The 20,760-nt window shown below is 43.2% G+C and overlaps 1 protein-coding gene across 4 annotated transcripts in view; it reads left to right on the top strand.

Moving 5' to 3' along the window:
* Positions 1 to 18,475, top strand: part of NR2C1 (nuclear receptor subfamily 2 group C member 1) — an 83,218-nt gene extending 64,743 nt beyond the window's left edge. For all 4 annotated transcript variants that reach the window (XM_053252055.1, XM_053252052.1, XM_053252053.1 and 1 more), the window contains 4 exons: positions 2,136 to 2,275; positions 3,733 to 3,870; positions 13,799 to 13,904; positions 15,759 to 18,475. In XM_053252055.1, coding sequence (XP_053108030.1) covers positions 2,136 to 2,275; positions 3,733 to 3,870; positions 13,799 to 13,904; positions 15,759 to 15,933 — 559 coding nt within the window. In that variant the 3' untranslated portion in view covers positions 15,934 to 18,475. The remainder of the gene's footprint in view (positions 1 to 2,135; positions 2,276 to 3,732; positions 3,871 to 13,798; positions 13,905 to 15,758) is intronic.
* Positions 18,476 to 20,760: the final 2,285 nt, after the last annotated feature.

Genomic DNA, 20,760 nt, shown 5'->3' with positions numbered 1-20,760 from the left:
GCTTCTACGCAGACTATATCCAGATGGGTGGTTCGCAACATCTCTCTAGCATACCAGATTTCCAAGAAGCCTCTCCCGGCCTCCATCAAAGCGCACTCAACAAGAGCGGTCGTGGCTTCCACTGCCTTTGACAGAGCCATTCCTTTGGACGTCATCTGCCAGGCGGCTACATGGGCGTCAAAACACTCATTTGTACAGCACTACGCCCTGGATGTCCAAGCCAGAAAAGTCACGGCATTTGGCAGGGCGGTGTTACAATCCATCTTCGCCTGATCCCTTCTCCAGGTGAGCATGGCACAGGTGCAGCTTCTCCAGGTGTGTGTGGCACAGAGACCACATCGAAGAACGACAGGTTGCTTACCTGTAACTTGGGTTCTTCTAGTGGTTATCTGTGCTCTTACACGCCCACCCATCCTTCCCTCTTCTAATGTCTTTTCTGCTAGTCTTTCAGATTGGCGGACTCAGAAGACTGAAGAGGGAAGCCCGCGCAGCTGCCTATATACCGAGGAGGCGGGGTTACCGCCAAAAGTTAAGAACTCTAACTTGGAAGCTCCAATGTGGTCTCTGCGCAGGCGTAATGCCCTTCGTGTAAGAGCACAGATGACCACTAGAAGAACCCAAGTTACAGGTAAGCAACCTGTCGTTTTCCAGACAGTTTAGAACATCATTTCTTGTCACTTCCATCTGACTCAGTTCTTTAGCCTCAGAAAAGCCTGGTTCGGGAACAGGTATATGCTCAGTATCCTCTGTCATGAAGACAGACGCAAAGAACTCATTTAGCTTCTCTGCAACCTCCATATCCTCCTTAATAATCCCTTTCACTCCCTCATTGTCTAATGGTCGAGTGAAAGGGATTATTAAGGATATGGAGGTTGCAGAGAAGCTACTTAAAGAGCCATCTATATAGTTATTTCTCCTAGGCATACCCATCGCTAATCCCATGTGTGGCAGCTCTTGTGAGAGTTTGCAAGCAGCTGCCAATTAGTGAGGGGACAGGGGAGAAAACAGAGATGCCAGCTGGCGGTGGGCGGGCTAGGCCAGCAGGAGCAGGCAGTGGGCCACCTGGCCAGCAGGAGCAGCAGCCAGCTGAGGGCCACCCGGCTGGCGGGAGCAGCCCAGCCGGCAAGAGCAGGCAGCAGTAGCCCAGCCCCAGGAGCAGGTGGCAGAAGCCTGACTTCTGGGAATTGGAAGGGAGGATGTGGCAGGTCGGCTTTCTGGCTGGCCCAGTAGCCAGAAGCCACGGGCAGCAGGCAGGCAAGAAGCAGGGGGGGGGAGAAGTGCAGGGGAGAAGCGGGCCAGGCAGGCAGCGGAGCCACAGATGCTCTGCACCCGGCCTAGCTAGTTTATTTATATTTCTATACTGCCACACCAACGTCTCATGGTGGTTTACAAAACAAACAAAAAACCCAGCATTAAAACCAAATTAAAACAGTTACAATTTTTTTAAAAAACCAATTTAAACCAGAATCACAATAAAAACCAATTTTTATTAGTCAAAGGCTTGTTGAAAGAATTAGAATCATAAAGAGGGAAGGGTCCAAAAGATCATCTGCAGATGCTTCAGGATAGGTGATATATGTGATTAGTGATCCATACCTGCTAACAGGGCAACTGCATTCTGCACTAGTTGCCGTTTCCAGATCATTTTCAAAAGCAGTCCTATGTTGACTGCATTACAGAAGTCTAATCAAGAAGTGATAAAAGCATGAATACAGTGGCCAGCTCTTCCATGTTGGGTATTCTTTATTGGAATAATTTGTTCTCTTCTTTTTTAAAATGCTTCAGGGACATTGCAGAAAAGTCCTAGCTACTTAATTGTACTCTTATTTACAAAATTCAGTGTGCTTTGTTCCTGTGTTGATCGAACATTTGGAGCTTAAAGATTTCCAGGGAAATAACATCATTACCAAGTGGCACCCTTACTAAATAAAGATAGCCCTGCATACATCAGCTTCCATGTTCTTTTAGAATTGGGAAACCTGAGTACATATTTTCATATTAGGTGTATCAAGAATTTCTATTTCATAGTGAGAAAACTTTAGTGTGTATATTGAAGGAGCTTAATAGTTGCCAGTAGTTGCAAAGCACTTAACTGAACCTGCAGTTTCATTAACATTTCTATTCCTTTTTAACAGGCAGGATAACAGCATATCACTAGTGAAAGCCTGCTGGAATGAACTTTTTACACTTGGACTTGCACAGTGCTCACAAGTAATGAATGTAGCAACTATACTGGCTGCATTTGTTAATCACCTTCATAATAGCTTGCAGCAAGGTAAGATATGTCCAGCATTGGTACAGAGGGGCTCAGTAACTTTCTCTGCCATTGATTGATTCAGTCACTTTGATTGCTGTGAAAAACTTACATCCATAGTACATCTAACTGTTCCTATTAGCCATGACTTCATTTGCTCCTCTCCTGTGTCTCCCTCTCTGCTGAATTTAAATTTAGATTATAAGTTTTGGGGACACACATCTTTCTAGCTTAAAGGGATTTATTAGTCACCTTCCTGCTGCAAGGTACCAAACAATATACAATTTCTTGGATGACGACAACATAGATTGAATTGGTTGTTTGTTCATCTATTATATTTATTTTAAGTGCCTATTTCAATTGGACACTATACAAAATGGCCTTGTCTGAAAGCTTACAATCTGATAAATATAACTAAAAAAGAAAATGTGGTGAGGTGACGAATAATAAACTAAGTATATGCTATGTATGCATTGAAAATTTTTCTTAGAGTGTGATTTGTGTGCAAACACAGAACAGCCCATACTCAAAGAAATCGTGTGGAAGTACTGAGTTTCTTTTTAAATGTGCTCTTTTAATAAGGAGGACTCCAGGCTGTCATATTTGCTTTGAAAAATTGCCCCCATATGGAAAGTTTAGAAGTTGTGTGGATTTAAGACAGGAATCAGAATGGTAGGGTTGTTTTAAAAAAAGAAGTATGTAAGTATAAATAAGCCAACAAGATAATTCCTCTTAGCTTATATTATACAGGTGAATACTTGTCCTTTAACATTGCTCACATAACAAAAAAGAGGAATGAATATGAAAAAGATCCATAACTTGTCTATACGTACATATCTATTATATATTTTGAAGAATTTGTGTGACAGTGAAAATTTAACTAATTTTGTTTGCTTGTTTTGTAAATTACCTTAACCCTGAGCACAGCCCTATGGGCATGCCAATGGCATATCTTACCAGCTGTGAGGAGCAATCCCTAAAGAGGGTTACCTCTCCCACCATCTGAACAAGTTTCAGGGTGTTTGATCTTCTTCATTTCCCTCCTCTGAAGGAAGGGGGTAGTGGAGTGACTTGGAAACACCCACCAGGTGACAATGCATCATCTCTTTTTAGTTGGAGCATCTGATGAAATTGCTCTTCAGTTTTCATGCCTGATCTGTGCTGTGAGCAGAAGCAAAAGCCAACTCAGCTTTTGCTGAGCGGGTTGTGGGTGGCCAGAAATTCCCAATTCCTCATTGCCACAATGACTCAATATTTCATGGTTTCCATATCCGCGGTTGTACTGTGGAATGGGACTCCTGCAAATATCGAGGTCCTCCTGTACAGTTCTAAAAATCCAGTTGGCTAGTTTTAAAAATGTGCAATAATAGGCATTTTGATTTAAGGTTACTCCATTTTAGAAATGTGAATCTGTTAAACCAATTAGGCATATAGTAAGAGAATCCTCATTCAGTGTGTATTGTTTTGTGTTAACTTAGATAAGCTGTCAGCAGAGAGAGGAAAGCTAGTGATGGAACATATCTTCAAACTGCAGGAGTTCTGTAACAGTATGGTGAAGCTTTGCTTGGATGGTTATGAATATGCTTATTTGAAATCAATCGTCCTCTTCAGTCCTGGTATGTTAAAACTTTAAATTGAAGCCTTTTGGTTTTAGACCTATGCTGATTTCCACAATATTCTGATCTGCTGAAAAGACACCTGCTTGTTTTGTAAATTCATGCATGGCAACAGATGATAAACCTTTTATTTTCACTGGTTTCTTCTTTAACTTAAATAGATCCTTCTCATTTTTTCTCACTACATTGAATGAAGCCTGCTCTTAGATAGCATGTGAAACTGATGCAGTTAGTTCACAAATGACAGATATTAGCATGTACATTACAGAAGAAGCTTAACCAGAGACAAGCAGTATATGGCCTGGCCATTCAGCATTTCAGCCATATTATAGGGTCCTGAAATTCTAAAGTTCTAATTACAACTTATTTAAAATAGTAAAACTTTAAAAAGGTTTTTTAAAGTTCTAATTACTGCTGAGAAAATTGTTCAGAGACAACAAACCCAAGACTTCACACAGGCTCAATAAACAACTAGTCAGAGAACCACACTTGGGTTTGATGGGAGCCACCACTGGCACTTGGGCCTTACAAAGAACACTGCCTTAAGGGAAACAAGTTTTGGTCTAGTGGCCGCCTGTTGCCACTTTGTATTTAACCAGAGGCACGTACATGAGTGCATCCTTCTACAATGCACATCAGAGCCAAAATTGGCAGTAAATTTGCTTGATGTAAATAGTTACAGGTATATACCAAAATAGCACTATGTCTTTTTATCTGTCCAGTCTGAAGGAAATATATCAGTCAAAGAGAAGCAAAGAATACCCCAGAAGTGTTGGGACAAATGGTTAGAAAACAATAAAAAGACAGTTCTTTTGATGTACATGCTGTTGGAATAAATCTCTGGGATGATCACAGATTGAAAGTCAAAATGGTGATGCAGAATTCCAGGGAAATATTCTAGAGACCTATATGCTTTGGTAACTCTAATATTGCTCTCTAATACCCATCTTGGTTAGATAAAGCAAATGCTGCTGAACTTTCTGGGCTGCTGGTTAGGATTGTAAATACTTCATTTAAGAAGTAAGTCCCTTCATTCAAGAAGGCTGTGATTCATCAGTTTCTGAAAAACTGTGTATAGGGAGAACATCACTAGCTTCAAACCATAATCAAACGTGTGGTAGCAGAGCAACTCCAAGTATATCTGGATAAATAATTTTTTAAAATCCTTTTAAACCTATGTGTTGCCAGCCCTGTTAAGCATCTTCTGAAGTGTTCACTGATGCCTTTGAACAAATTGCATCATTTTCACATCCTCTCAAAGAGCAGACTTTCCTCAGTATAGTGAAAGATTGGATGGATGAGATCTATAGCTCCATTCTGGAAGTCTTGGTCGCTTTTTATACTTTGGACAATTGTTTTCAGTAGAATTGAACACAATGGCCTGGAGTGTCTGGACCTGTGTGACAGCGGATCTGGATTGTGATCCGTTGACTTTCATAAGTATGGGTTCTGTGCCTGTGCAGGGCCTCCTAGTAGAGTTTGTGAGCTTTCTTGTAGTATCTGCAGTATATGAAGTTGCTGAATGAGTTCATCTAAGTTGCTATCATCAATATGCTAAAATGACGGTGGAGAGTTATCCTACTGTGATAGATGGGATGGTAATCAACCTGTCTGAGCAGCATGGATACTTCTAGACCCTGTCTTTCTCCTTGATAAGTAGGTGACAGCCATGGCCAAAGATGCCTCTTTATAATTCTTACCTATTGCATAGGGTTCACCTCTTAATAGAAAGAAGAAACCTCACCATGCGGTTGTGATCTGAGATCAACAACTATAATGTGACTTCCAATGTCTTAGTCCATGCCAGTAGTTTTTTTGAAAAAGTTTGTAGTGTTTATTTAGTTTTTCGAGGAGCAAACTGTTTCCGAGGTCTGATCACTATGACAGTCAGCAAGAAATTGTATAGAGGGATGCTCAACCGACACTGAAGGGTACTGCAGTCACGTGCAGCTGGTGGTTGCAGCTGGTGCGAGGAACTAACGAATTCCATCCAAAGCTGGTCTGTGCAGGCGCAGAACCCACTAGTTATGAATGTCTAGAACCACTATCCAGACCATGAACATATTCCATCAGTTTTGTGGCAACTGTACTGGTTGGCAGTTAGCTTCTGGGCCCTATTCAAGATGTCGGGGACTTCTGAGCTACCTTTTAAAGCTTTTGTACTGTTTGGGACCTATATACCTTAGAGATTAGTCCTGTTTACACATTATGTTCAACATTTGTATAATCGGTGTACGCAGGTACAGTTATTCACACATGTTGAACACAGGTACAGCAGTAAATTTCCTATCTGTACCATGCTTTTGAGGGGCTTATATCCAGGTTCACTTTTAAATGAACACAGGTATAGTCATTAACACATATACATATGCAAGTGTACAGACATAACATCTGAATAGGGCTACTGCCTCTAAGGTATGCATTAAGCTTTCATGCAATGTAACAGACTAGTCCCTGTGCTGAATATCACAACAGCTGCAAGTCAGTTACCCTGATTGCTCTAAGGCTCTGGAATTCCCTAGCCTGAGTTTCAAAGTTACTTTTTCCCCCTGTCTGGAGATCATCAGTATGGGATCAAGCACTGAGCATGCCCAAGACAAGACCGGAAATTTGCATTGTAGATCCTCCCACCGCTTGGTATCGTCCCCAGTTCCGGTCTTGTCTTGCTCAAGGTTTGGTCGCATAGAACATCGCTCTGCATCTGAGGATCTGTTTGCTCTTTCTTTTTTTACTCTCGTGTGCCAGAGGGGAAGGAGACTACCTTAGTTTGTCTCTTTTTTTGCCAAATTACCAACTCTGTTTCTGATTTTCAATTCGGCTGATTGGTTTTTTGCTACTTTCGTTTTTACTGTTTGTTTGTTTGTTTGGCATTCTGCTCGTGGGCTTTATGGAGGTAGCACACGCGGAGGAGCTTCTCCAAGGCTCCCTATCTGAGGGCACCGCGGTGCCAGAGGGGCCCTCGGGTCCCCTCTTGCCTGACTCAGGCACCCCCTCTACCTCGGGGACGGCCTATCCTGCCTCGGCAGCGGCCCCTCCCCCGCCCCAGCTGCTCTCCCCGCGCAAGGCAGCTAAGAAAAAGGCGAGCAAAGACAGGAAGGAAAACGGCCATAAGGCCAAAAAAGCAAAGAAGCTTTCCGAATCAGTTTGGCTGAGCGAGCGCCTGCTCCTACAGGCAGTCTGTAAACGCTCACGCCGACAGAAGGAGCCAAAAGCCAAGCGGAATAAGGGTGAACCCTTCCCTTCGGGTGAGTCGGTCTCTCCAGGCACATCGCCGGCAATTCCAGTAGAGGGCGGGCTTCCCCCCGCCGCCAACGCTCACGGCACAAGTCACGGCCGCCATTTCTAGCCACCCGCTCGAGAGCGATAAAGGCACCGCTTCTCCTCCAGTTGCCCTCCCAGGTTCCGCTCCGGATCACGCAGGTACTGTAACGGGGGCCCCTATCTCGCAGCTCCCTCCCAATGTGGCGGGCTGGCTTAAAGCCTTTTTCGTGCATGAATGCCTCCCTTTGCTTCCCACCTAGCCTAGCCTTCCTCCGAGCGGCTTATTGTCGGCTCCTGCCGCTCCCCTCCCTCTGCCGGCGGCTCCTGTTTCCCGGGCACCCAGGACTGGAGGATGGCTCTCCTCCTCGTCACCGGCCTCTAGCCCACGCAGGGAGGCCATTCCCCCCTTCGAGAGGGGCCGTTTCGCGCCTAATCTGCTCCGCAAACGTAAGGAGCGCAGACATTTCTCCTCATCCGACTCAGGGTCGGATTTTCCATTACCAAAGATTCCTAGGAAAGGCGGGGAGGGACCCCCCCCTTCCCAACCCTATCCTGCCCACTCTCCTGGCTCCTCCAGTTCAACCTGTTTCAGATAGTGAATCCCCCACCAAACCGGAAGGGAACCCAGACAAGGAAGAAGGCGAATTGTCTGAGGAGGAATCCACCCCTGTGCCCTCCATATCACCTCGCCTGTTTTCTTCTCAAGATTTTGATGTTATTCTTTCCAAAGCTAAGCGGGCCATTAAGGATGTCTCTTCCGCTGATGTAGTGCCCCCCTCTGAGTTTGACCAGGAGGTTTTTCCCTCTTCCTCTGGGGCTTCTGTTTCCGTGCCTTTCCCTACGCTATTTAAGCAGGTTATGTTGGCTGAATGGCAGAACCCCGCTTCATGCAGGCCCGTTGGGACGCTGCCCAGGAAACACTATAATCTATCTGCGGAGGTTTCGGATCTCTTAGCTACCCCTAGGGTGGACCCACCTGTAGTCCAAATGGTTTCGGGCTCCCTGCTAAATGTGGAGGGGCAGGAACAACTTAAAACCACAGAGGACAAAAAGAATGATTCTCTTCTTAAAAAGGCCCACGAGGCATCAGCCACGGTCATTAAGGTGGCTACCTCTAACTCTATTTTCGCCCGAGCCTCCATCCTCTGGATCAAGCAGCTCGCAGCTCTGGTCCCACCGGGTCATACCCAGTTGAGACAAGGTTTGAATAAGTTAGCGAAAGCCTCCGCCTTCATGGCAGATTCTAGCCTTGATTGTGTACAGTATGCCTCTCGTTCCTTAGCTTCTGGAGTTGCCCTTCGCAGGTCCCTCTGGTTAAAAGGCTGGCAGGTCGACACAAAATCTAGGATGGCCCTTCAGGCCTCCCCTTACTCGGGCACTAATCTTTTCGGCCCCCCTTTGGACTCTGTCCTAGTGGACTCCAAAGATAAGAAAAAAGTCATGCCCACCAATAAGCGGGACTTTCGCAGGTATCCACGAAACCAAAACTATTCCTTTCGTTCCTTCAGACAACCTCAGTTTCAGTCCTCCTCTCGATCGGGAGATTCCAGACAACCCTCCTTTAGAGGCTTTAGTAGTTATCAGTGGAGATCCAGGGGCAGGGGCACCTTTAGACAGCAAGGCGCCAAGTCACCCAATCCCTCTAACCAGTTTGGCAAAAGACAATGACTATCCGCCCATAGGAGTCAGACTGCAACATTTCGCTCTCACATGGCAGTCCACTTCTCAAGACCAATGGGTCGTAGACACCGTCACTCACGGCTACGCGATAAAATTCTCGTCTCCTCCTCCAGATTCCTTCTTCACCACTCCATCTTCACGACGCCTCAAAAAACGTCTTCTGATGCTCGAAGCGATTCAACACCTCCTCAACACAGGGGCGGTCGAACCGGTTCCCTGCACAGAAGAATGTTCCGGTGTTTACTCGCTTTTATTCTTGGTCCCCAAGAAAGACGGGTCCAGATGGGCGGTGCTGAATCTGAGGCGCCTCAACCGCTTTGTGAGGAAACAGAAGTTCCGGATGAAATCTCTCCGTTCAATTAAACAGGCCGTCCTTCCAAACAAGTTCCTGGCCTCCATCGACCTCTCCAAGGCCTACTTTCATGTGTCCATCCACCCAACACACAGGAAATACCTCCATTTCTTCTACAATGGACGCCACTTTCAGTACTGTGCTCTACCATTCGGCCTGTCCACCAAAATTATGGTGGCCATGACGGCACACCTACACCTCCAGGGCATATGGATCCATCCGTACTTGGACGATTTACTCGTGAGAGCGCCCTCGTTCAAAATTGCCTCACGCCATGTTCACACCACCTTGGCTTGTCTCAAGGACCATGGATTTGTGATAAATTGGGACAAGAGCCACCTGTGCCCCTCTCAATCCCTTCAGCATCTCAGAGTGGTATTTCACACAGTTCCTGCCCTGGTCTCCCTCCCAGAAGACAGGAGGACCAAGCTCACCACTCTACTTCAGTCTCTTCTTCACTCAGACACGGCGGACGTATTGTTGCTAGCTCAAATCTTGGGGATGATGACAGCACCCATGGAATGCGTTCCGTGGGCCAGATGGCGCTCCAGACCCCTTCAATGGCTCTTACTTCCATACCAGGATCACATTACTTCGGGTTCCCATACAGCGGTAGCCCTGACCAGCAAGGTTCGCCGCTCCTTCCTCTGGTGGGCCTCCCCCGCCTTGCAGAAGGGACTTCTCTTCACAGAGCCAGACAGGATCCTGATTACCTCCGACGCCAGCCCCTTCGGCTGGGGAGCAGTATGTCTGGGTCACCCAGTTCAGGGCCTTTGGTCCCCCCAGGAATCCTCGTGGAGCATCAATCGTCTGGAACTTCGAGCGGCCAGACTCTCCCTACTGGCTTTCCAGGACAACATCCAGAGGTCTCACGTCCTTCTCAGGACCGACAACACGATCACCAAGGCGCATAAAAAACCGTCAGGGAGGCACACGCTCCAAGGGCCTGATGTCAGAGACGAATCTCCTGTTCCAGTGGGCGGAGGAGAATATCCTCTCCATCAAAGCGGAGCATCTGAGCGGAACGGACAACACGATTGCGGATTGGCTGAGCAGGCGCCAGGTCGACCCATCCGAATGGAGTCTCCACCCTCAAGTCTTCACTTAGATAACGCAGCGCTTCGGCACTCCTCTGATAGATCTCTTCGCGTCTTCCCTCAACGCTCAATTTCCAAAATTCTTTGCAAGGTACCACACACCAGCCGCTGCAGGAACAGACGCCCTTTCTCTTCCATGGCCAAAGGCTCTTCTTTATGCCTTTCCACCCACTCCCATTCTCGCTCAGGTGGTCAGGAAGATCCGCATGGAACAAGCCAGAGTCATCCTAATAGCCCTGCATTGGCCCAGAAGGACATGGTTCACGGATCTAGTCAACCTCAGTGCATCTCCCCCGTGGCGTCTTCCTCAGCGTCGAGACCTACTGCTTCAAGGGCCGATCCATCACCCGGACCCAGATTGGCTATAGCTCTGCGCATGGATGTTGAACGCGACAACCTGAAATCCGTGGGTTACTCCTCTCAAGTCCTGTCCATGATCTTGGCCTCCCGGCGCCCGTCTACTCAATGAATTTACCAGGCTACATGGGTGGCCTTTTCCAGATGGGCCCGCTCTAAGCGTCTTAACCCTCTTTCGGCAGGGGTTCCAGAGATTTTTGACTTTTTGCAAGCTGGTCTGGCGCTACATCTCAAACCTTCCACTTTGTGCAGACAGGTGTCCGCGCTGGCATCAGTTTTAAAAATCTCGGATCCTGGCACACAGTCTCTTCATCCACACATTTTCCGCTTCCTCAAAGGAGCATCGAACTTGGCTCCACCTCCCATTCCACGGTTTCCGTCTTGGAACCTCAACAAGGTTCTGAATGCTCTGACTTCTGCCCCATTCAAGCCTCTGGGATCCATCCCACTAAAGCTCTTATCCTACAAGACGCTTTTTCTAGTTGCCATCACGTCAGCTAGAAGGATTTCCGAACTGGGGGCCCTTTCTGCCCGCAAGGAGTTATGCGTATTCCTTCAAGACTAGGTTCGGCTGACCCTGGATCCTACGTTCCTTCCCAAAGTTAACTCCATATTTCACCGTGCTCAGGAGGTCATACTACTGTCGTTCTGCCCTAACCCCGCTCATCCCACTGAATCACGTTGGCATAAACTGGACGTTAGGCGCGCCCTGCGCTTCTATGTTCAGCAGACTAAGGGCATTAGGAAATCAAACGCGCTATTCGTCTCCTTCTCTCCTCATAACCTGGGTCATCGACCTTCCAAATCATCCTTGGCGGCTTGGATCAGGGCATGTATTAAAATAGCTTATGAAACCCTAGGGCTGATTCCACCTCCAGGTATCACGGCTCACTCCACCCGCAGTGCCGCTGTCTCCGCGGCTTTCTCTTCTCAAACACCCCTAGCGGAGATCTGTAGAGCCGCCACCTGGAGTTCTATCACTCCTTTCATTCGTCACTACAAAATCCCGTCGTTCTTGGGAGTCCCAGGCGGCCTTTGGTCGCAGGGTCCTGCAACAGGTAGTGTGGCATCCTTCCCTCCCATCCTTCAGGGACATATTCAGTTCTCGGCTTGGGTATGTCCCATACTGATGATCTCCAGACAGGGGGAAAAGGAACATTGGGTCCTACCTTGTGAAGGGTCCTTTTTCCCTGATCTGGAGATCATCAGGCCCTCCCAGATGTCATTGTCCTCCATATACAGATTCAGGGTTCATTCGTTTTTGGGAGGAGGTACATCTCCAGGGTTACAGATTCCTATACCTATCTGTCTTCCCTGTCGCTTCCTTTCCTTCCTTCTGTCCTTACCTTACACAACTAGTATTCCTCTCGTTATTTACATGTTTTAGTTGTTTCTTGGCAGAGCGTTTCAGGTCCTCCTCACCGTTTCGCAGCAGTCCCGGAACTGGGGACGATACCAAGCGGTGGGAGGATCTACAATGCAAATTTCCGGTCTTGTCTTGAGCATGCTCAGTGCTTGATCCCATACTGATGATCTCCAGATCAGGGAAAAAGGACCCTTCACAAGGTAGGACCCAATGTTCCTTTCCTTCTTTTTGTTCCATAAAGATGTACAATTTAAGTACAGTGGTCCCTCAACTTACGAAGATAATCCGATCCGAACGCACGTTCGTAGGTCGGAATTTTCGTAAGTCGAAAAGCGCATCCACGGAGGTCCGGAAACACTCGTAAGTCGAGGAAACCGCATCTAAAAATTCGTAGGTCGAGGAAGCCGCATCTAAACCGGCAACGACTTCCGGTATTTTTTGTCGTTCGTATGTCGAAATCTTCGGATGTCGAGTGCTTCGTAAGTCGAGGGACCACTGTATCTTGGAAGGGTTTGGGAGCTGCTTCTCATTTTCTGATTGCATTGTGTTTATGCAATCTACTGATAGTTGGCTACGATGCAAACTAGTGCATGCTTTGTTCACACACGGGAGCTGCTACATTCCTCTCCCCTACAAGCAGTAGCCCCTCACATCTTCAAAAACTACACACCCTCCACAGTTGGAAGGCTCCTCCATAGATAGCAGCATCACATAAGGCACAAGGACTGCCACCAGGAAGAAACATTGTCACACTCTTCTGCTTTCTGCTCATTCATGAGGGTGGGCGGGTGGTCTTGCTCATTGTTCATATTGTTGTCCCAGTATGTTTTGATCGGAACTGCATCTAGCACAAGAAAAGCAGGTTATCATTGTCTTAAATAATTCTAATAAATTGCTTTAAACATTATAATCCTGGCTCTCGGGAGATAAGCTTTGGATCCAAAGCTCTCCCTGGTTTCTCGGGTTGAGACAGTGGCCCGGGGTGCTTTTTATCAGCTTTGACTGATACATAGCTACGTCCATTTCTGGAGGTAAATGACCTTAAAACTGTGATGCTTATTTATTTCATTTCATTTCTATACCGCTCTTGCAAAACTAGCTCAGGGTGGTTTACATTAAAATAAAAACAATTAAAATCAATTAACTGTTAAAATAAAAAACCGTAAGAACAATATAAAACCAATTCACAATTAAAACATTTTAAACTGTTTTAAAACCCTGGAAAACCAGGCCAAACATTTAAACTGCACTGGCTGCCTATATGTTTCCGGGTGCAATACAAAGTGTTGGTTATTACCTATAAAGCCCTTAACAGCTTGGGCCCAGGGTTTTTAAGAGAGCGTCTTCTTTGGCATGAACCCTGCTGCCTGTTATGATCCTCTGATTGCCGCCAGCTTGTCTGGTGGCGACACCAGACCGGTGGCTTTTTCTGTGGCTGCCCCAAGGCTTTGGAATATATTCCCTGCTGAAATAAGAGCATCTTCTTCTGTTTTCAGGAAGATCTTCAAGATTCACCTGTTTTTTCAGGCTTTAAGTTAGAATTAATTTTAATAATTTGTTTTAATCAATTTTTTGCTGGGTTTTTTGTGCTTTGTTGATTTTAATCTATGACTTCTAAATTTTAAATTTTGTACTCCGCCTAGATAGATAGATAGGTAGATAGATAGATCAGGCAGTATAAAAATGATAAATAAATAATAAGTGCACAATTGTTTGCATTCAAAGTGATAAAAAATATTTGTCTTGTGGTGTTTTCTTTATTGCCTACTATTGTGCACCCTGTTCAAAGCAAATCTAATAATAATCTTCTTTTAGATCATCCAGGGTTAGAAAATGTGGTACAGATTGAAAAATTTCAAGAAAAAGCATATATGGAGTTCCAGGACTATGTAACAAAAGTATATCCAGATGACACCTACAGGTGTGTATAATCAGTATAACTAATTTCAGAACTGTATTAATCTGGGAATTGTCTAGAATGCACTTTGAAATGTGAGAATAAATTGTAAGCCCTCCTAGAGGATGAGATGTCTGTATTTTTTTGATATTGCATATATGATAAACAGTAGCAAGTATTTATTTCTACTTGTAATTTTGTGATTATTTGAGTAGTACATCATGAGGTTATAAACTTAATGCAAAGGTTTATTCTTACTTCCTGCTACGTGTACGACGTTTGAAATCACTAGAGCTACATGCACACAAATGGAGCAAATGGCCCAATGCTATATGCCACTGCTCAGCAAGAGTTTCAGATACAGCTGACATCCTGACCAAATTTACCAGAGGAAGTCTAGTGAAATGTAATAGTCCTTTAGAGTACACTCTTGAGCAGCACTATTCAGTATATTAGTCTGGATGTCCGCCACTAGTCTCCTATTGGTGTGAGGCTACTAATGACACTCTCTTATGCCAGTGCACAGATCAAAAACCTGTTCAAGTATTTCTAGCCAAGGAGCTCAAGCTGGTGAGAATCTCAAGTGCCCCTCAGATTTAATTGAACACTGTGTCTCCTGTCTCTATAAGAGAAATGCCCCATCCTGCTATAATGGGTGAAGGAAATACTCCATTCAAAATAAACACAGCACTGCTTGGTTCAGACATTCTTTGTCCCTGTTGTGACGGTAGAAACACATTTGAGTTTTCTCTCGAATAAACAGCCCCCAATTCTAGCCTCTTAGCCAGTGTGGTGTTTCTTTAAGCATCTTGTTCTTCATATGGCACAGCTGCAGTGCAAAAGTCCATCCTGACTTTGTTGTGTTGTGCTTGTAAACATTTCAACTTTTCCATAGCATCTGGTTGTCTGCTATTGGAGAAAGCATTGGATTAAAAGATTCAAATACATTTGATTGATTAGACCAATTTGTATATTGTGGCCTTTTCAAGCCCAAATAAATTGCAAAGGTGTGTGCAAATGATTTGTAGTAGTAACAAAGAGGAAAAGGATTTCCTAAAAAGAATGGCAGAGTTTCTTGCTTGCCTGCCTGCCAGAGTCAGAAATGAGCTGTAGCCGTGGCAGCAAGTTATTGATTCTGTTGCTGCTAAGCCTGGGCTATACATCTATACTTTAACACAACATAGCACATTTTACATGGAATATCAAAATGTGATCGTCGTTTGAGAGAGCTTTTACAATTACTAGATGGAATAGGGAAGGACCACAGCTCAGTGGAAGTGCATCTGCTTAGCATGGAGGTTTTAGATTCAGCCCCAGCACTGCCATGTAGGACTAGGAAATAACTATCTGAAACCCCAGAGAGCCACTGCCATTCAGTGTAGACAGTATTGAGCTAGATAGGCCAATGGTCTGACTTGGTTTAAGGCAGCTTTCTATATAACTTATGTCTAATTAAGTCTGCCTGCAGCTTGACAATAAGATGTATCATCAGAATTCACTAAAATATCTGTTAAATTTGCACTTGGTAATCTATACTAAAGCCAGCTAATGGCACAGTGGGAAATGACTTGCCTAGCAAGCATGAGGTTGCCACTGGTACCTATCCCGCTGGTACCTATATCAGGCAGCAGCAATATAGGAAGATGCTGAAAGGCATCATCTCATACTGCGGGGGAGAAGGCAATGGCAAACCCCTTCTGTATTCTACCAAAGACAACCACAGGGCACTGTGGTCGCCAGGATCAACACCGACCCGACGGCACACTTTACCTTTAATCTATACTAAGATTTTTACTAATGAAATAAGGTGCTCCTCTCCCCCCCCCCCTTTTTTTGCGCATAACAGTGTTCCATCCTCTTTCTCAATCTGTCTTCCAGGTTGTCAAGGCTACTTCTCAGATTACCTGCCCTGCGACTGATGAGTGCTGCTATCACTGAAGAACTGTTCTTTGCAGGACTAATTGGAAATGTACAAATTGACAGCATCATACCATATATTCTAAGAATGGAGACTGCAGACTACAACTCTCAAATAATTGGTCATGCTGTATAAAACCACAGATGTAGGCCACAGTTGATCCACAGATTCTATACCATGGCAATCATGGTGATTGATGTAAATGTACTCTATCTCCAAGAGATAACAAGAAGAATTAAATAAGGCGCAACTTCTCCTTGCCAGTGCATTTGAGAAACACAGCAGAATATCTCAAGTGGTACAGGATGACTTGCCTTTTATTTGGTTTTCAAGAACTTGTACATTATTTTAGAATCTTAATGAAAATCAAGAATTGTTCATCCTATTTTTGTAGCTTAGCTATACCTGGAAGTGACACTTTTGAACTTCAAACAAATGTAAAAAATTAGCCTTTGAAGAAGAAACTTCATTAAGGCATTTCAGCTTGATGTTTTAGAAAAAAATAAATTAACTTTCTCCCCATGTTGTGTTTTCAGTATCTTGTTTCTGAAATTTATTAGTCTGTTTGATGTAAGACTGAAATTCTGAACAAGCCAACGTATTTCTAATATAAATGGAGTACAACATTTTGGATATCTTTCAACTGCTTTGAACAGAACTTAATTTTTTGTTTAACAAACAAATGTTTGTTAAAATTGAAGAGAAATTACAGGAAAGCTGTAAAATGTCTTGATGTCCTGTTAGTGCACCAAAGCAATCATTACATTACTCCATCATTATTTGGGTCAATCTGAGTTGCAACTCTGTCATGTTCAGAGTTATATCCGCTGGTAATATAACTTCAAACTTAAGTATAATAGGTATTCCAATTACATCAGATTTTCACTGTGTTTTTATTACCTAGGGTCTGTTATATTATATACATATGCAATGCAGAATACTAGTGCCAACTATACTCATTTTAGTAAGGCTGGTTACATCTACCTAACACTCAGATGGACTAATCATGGAGGTGGTCCATTCTGCACAGATTTGTGAGCAATCATACTCCACTTTACCACTGTTAATAAAATTGGATCTATAATGGTCCCATGTCTTCAAGATTTAAATAAGTCTTCAGTTCTCATAATACAAATGATATAGATTAGATAAGACTAGAGATGGCTTCAGAAATAGATGGCTTCCGATCAAGGCCCATTCGTAAGAGGGTTGTTTTAAACAATAATCAGATGAATTAATAAACCAATGATGGGATATGTGTTACTGAATGGTATTCTGGTTTTCCTAAATAGCAGTGATCACAGAATCTTCATTTTTACAAATGTTATATTTTCATGGGGTGTGGGTGTGTGCGCGCGCATGTGTGTTGTTAGGTATCTTCAGTCTTTTTCTGGAGGCATTTGGTGATTGATTAAAGGCTCCTTGTTTAATTACCAATAGTAAAGTTAATTTAGAATCAACATTAAATACCCATTTACTTTATCAAGGATAGCCCATGTAGTGTTAATTTTTGTCATTATTTTCACCTTTATTTCCGATGTTAAGTATGGATCATACTAACACAACTGCCTCTAATGGAGACTTCTCAAGTTATAATCTTTATCAGAAGATCAAGGCCCATTTATAATGTGAAATTCAGTATTATTTGCATTAGGTTTTTGTAAATTGTTTGAACAGAAAGAGTAATTTTTATATATTTCAGTATGAGTTACCTAAGAATAATGAATGATGTGAAAAGCCCCCCCCCCCAAGAAAAGGTACACTTGTGTGTGCATGTAGGTGTGTGTTATACACACAGTTTTAATATATTTCTGGGTACATCTTGTAGGTACAATCTGAATTGTTTTTAAATTCTTAATGGTCAGTTGCGTTGCACACCTCCCTAATGGTGTTGATACATGTGTTATATCTAGAGCCTCTCTATTGTCCCTGGAAATTGTTTCTTCATTTCATTCCACTTTTGTATACATTAATTATAGTTCAGTTTTAGTGTAAGCATCACAATGTCCCAATGACTGTCTTGTTGTATAAAAAAAAAGAACCCTACTGTAAATGTCTTGAAACCTGAAGAAGTATAAATTCTATTTTGGCTGTATTTTTAAAAATAAATTGTAACTTTTTATTATAGAATGCAGTGATGTTCTTTGAAGAAAACTATTGTGAGCTTATATATACAAAGACTTGGAGCTGTGTTGTTTGCTGTACTTGTTATATTGTTAGAGATTAATATTTTGCAGTACTGTAATATAGAGTGGCTAATTATAGTACTTCGGCTCAGATGCACTCACTTTGTTATTTCAGTTTAATTTTCCCACCTGTACATATCATTAGCCCTTCAATCCTTGTTCGTTTTTAGCTTTTTGTCTTGATCCAAGTAAATATTCAGGTATTTATTTCTAACATCTAATAATATCCTGCTCTAAAAACTATCAGTAAAAAAAATGAACATGTTTATTGTAGCATAACTTATTACTCTGCTTATCATCCCAATATATTTGGGTTTCATTTAACAAGCCAAGATAAATTCCTTGAAACAAAAAACAAGTTTTAATGGACTCTTACTGATAATTTGAGGCTACACAAAAGCAAATTGCTAAAAGAGGATAGGGACATTGCAGAAAAATTGAATAAGTTATTTGTATCAGTCTTCAATATTAAAAATTTTGGATGGAAGCTACCCATGCCTCAACCACTTATTTCCTGAGAGGGGATGAAGAACTGAGTAAAATAGAGGTAACAAGATAACATTTTAGGCCTAATTGACAAGTTAACAAGTCAGTGGGCTACATCCAAACTAAAAGCTGGCCATGGGGAGCACTTCCATGCATTGAGGGAAGGAGTGATTTTCAGTTATCACTGCAGCTGTCTGTACCTCCCAAAAATATTACTCTGAGGGTTGTGGGAACATCTGGACATACTTTTGGGAGACATGGATGGCTACAGAGAGAAAGGGGAATCGCCAAAAATTACCCCTCTCCATGTGCAGAAGTGTTCCCCGTGCACAACTCCTAGTTCAGATGTAGGCTACTGGTCTGTGTGGCATACACTTGAGTTTTTAAAGAATTCAGATGTGCAGTTGCTGGTTTCCCAGCAAAAGTTCTCATTCGCCCCTAAAATCAGCATCCTTTGTACAGGGTTGGAGAGTAGCCAACTAATGCACTTGTTTTAGGAATCCAGTAGAGTTCGGAAACTACAGACCAGTTAAAGTGTGCCATCGAGTCGGTGTCAATTCCTGGCGACCACAGAGCCCTATGGTTGTCTTTGGTAGACTACAGGAGGGGTTTACCATTGCCATACCACAAGCAGTATGAGATGATGCCTTTCAGCATCTTCCTATATCACTGCTGCACGATATAGGTGTTTCCCATAGGCTGAGAAACATACCAGTGGGGATTCAAATTGGCAACCTCAAGTCATTTCCCCTCTGTGCCATTAGGTGTCTACAGACCACCTAGCCTAACAAAATTTGTAGAAAGCACAAAAACAAGCCTGTTACTCAGCATAGCTTCTGCAAAGCTAGGTTTCTGGAGTTCCTTGAGCATGTGGCTAAGAATGATCCAGGAGCTATTAAAAATCCCCCACCAAAGGCTCCCCACTGAGTAAATCTAGCAGTCCTGGGATTTACAAGATAGGCCCTGTTATGGGTTAGTGGAAGGTTAAATAACAGGAAGAAGGTGGTAAAAGGACAGTTTTTGCAATAGAGGGAAGCAAGTTAGTGGGGTATCCAAGGATTCTTATTGGGACTGGTTCTATTTGATTTATCATAAATGACCTGGGGACAAAGAGCAGTGTTCTCTAATTTTTTTCATCATTTGTGTACAGAATGAGTTTTGTTCTGGGCAGCAATATTAAGGCAGTTTGTGTGCATGTACGGATTCAATCTGAGGGGGATCTAAAATTAACTAAGTAGACATCAAAAAAACTTGTGTGCACGCACATGTGTGCATGCCTTAGAGGGAACACTGATGAAGAGTGATATGGCCAAGTTTGCAAATGATACCACATTTTTCAGGTTGGTGATAAACAGAAGCATTTCAAAGGTATATCAAAACTAGACTAATGGGCAACAAAATGGTAAATGAAATTATATATAATATAATATATACTGTAAAGCTATTAATATTGAGGCCCATAACTTCATATACACACTGATGAGACCAGAACAGGTAGTGATTAGTTAAGAAAAATATCTTGGGTTTGTATTTACCAGAATCCAATATGAGGTTTTTCCCCAAGCGCTTCCCTGTTAAATGTGGGGAGTCATCTTGAATTAAAGTCCTCTTTCTTTGGGGTAAATACAGGTATAACCTGTATTCAACCATCTTTTAAGGCATAGTCTTAAATTTAGTTGCCTTCTATCCGGCGATACAATACGTATTGTATCTGACATACAAGAGGTAGATAGCTCAATGAAAACACCAATTCAGCTTGAGAACTGGCTTTATTATCATCATCATATTTCTATACTACCTGATACAAACATCTCTAGGCAGTGTACAAATTTTAAAAACCAGCAAAAATTAAAACTATACAGAACAGTTGAAATTCACAGAACAAATAAAACAAGATCACAGATAAACACATTATTTTTTAAAAAAATCTGTTAAAAGCCTGAGAAAAGAGGGGCTTCCTGAAAACACAGGAGATGCTCTTATTTCAACAGGGAGCATATTCCAAAGTCCTGGGGCAGCCACAGAGAAGGCCCGGTCCCGAGTTGCCACCAAACGAGCTGGTGACAACCATAACCAGATTTCTCCAGTTTATTTTAATAGGCAACAAGATTCATGACGAAAAAGGTACTCTCTTAAAAATCCTGGATACAAGCCCTTAATGGCTTCATAGGTATTTTGAATTTCATACGGAAGCATAGCAGCCAGTGCAATTCTTTCAAAATCTGTGTTATATGGTCCCTTTGTTTTGTCCCTGAAACCAATCTGGCTGCCACATTCTGTACCGATTGTA

Source organism: Hemicordylus capensis, chromosome 5, assembly GCF_027244095.1.
Source record: "Hemicordylus capensis ecotype Gifberg chromosome 5, rHemCap1.1.pri, whole genome shotgun sequence".
Taxonomy (NCBI): domain Eukaryota; kingdom Metazoa; phylum Chordata; class Lepidosauria; order Squamata; family Cordylidae; genus Hemicordylus; species Hemicordylus capensis.
This window is presented reverse-complemented; position numbering and strand designations above follow the sequence as displayed.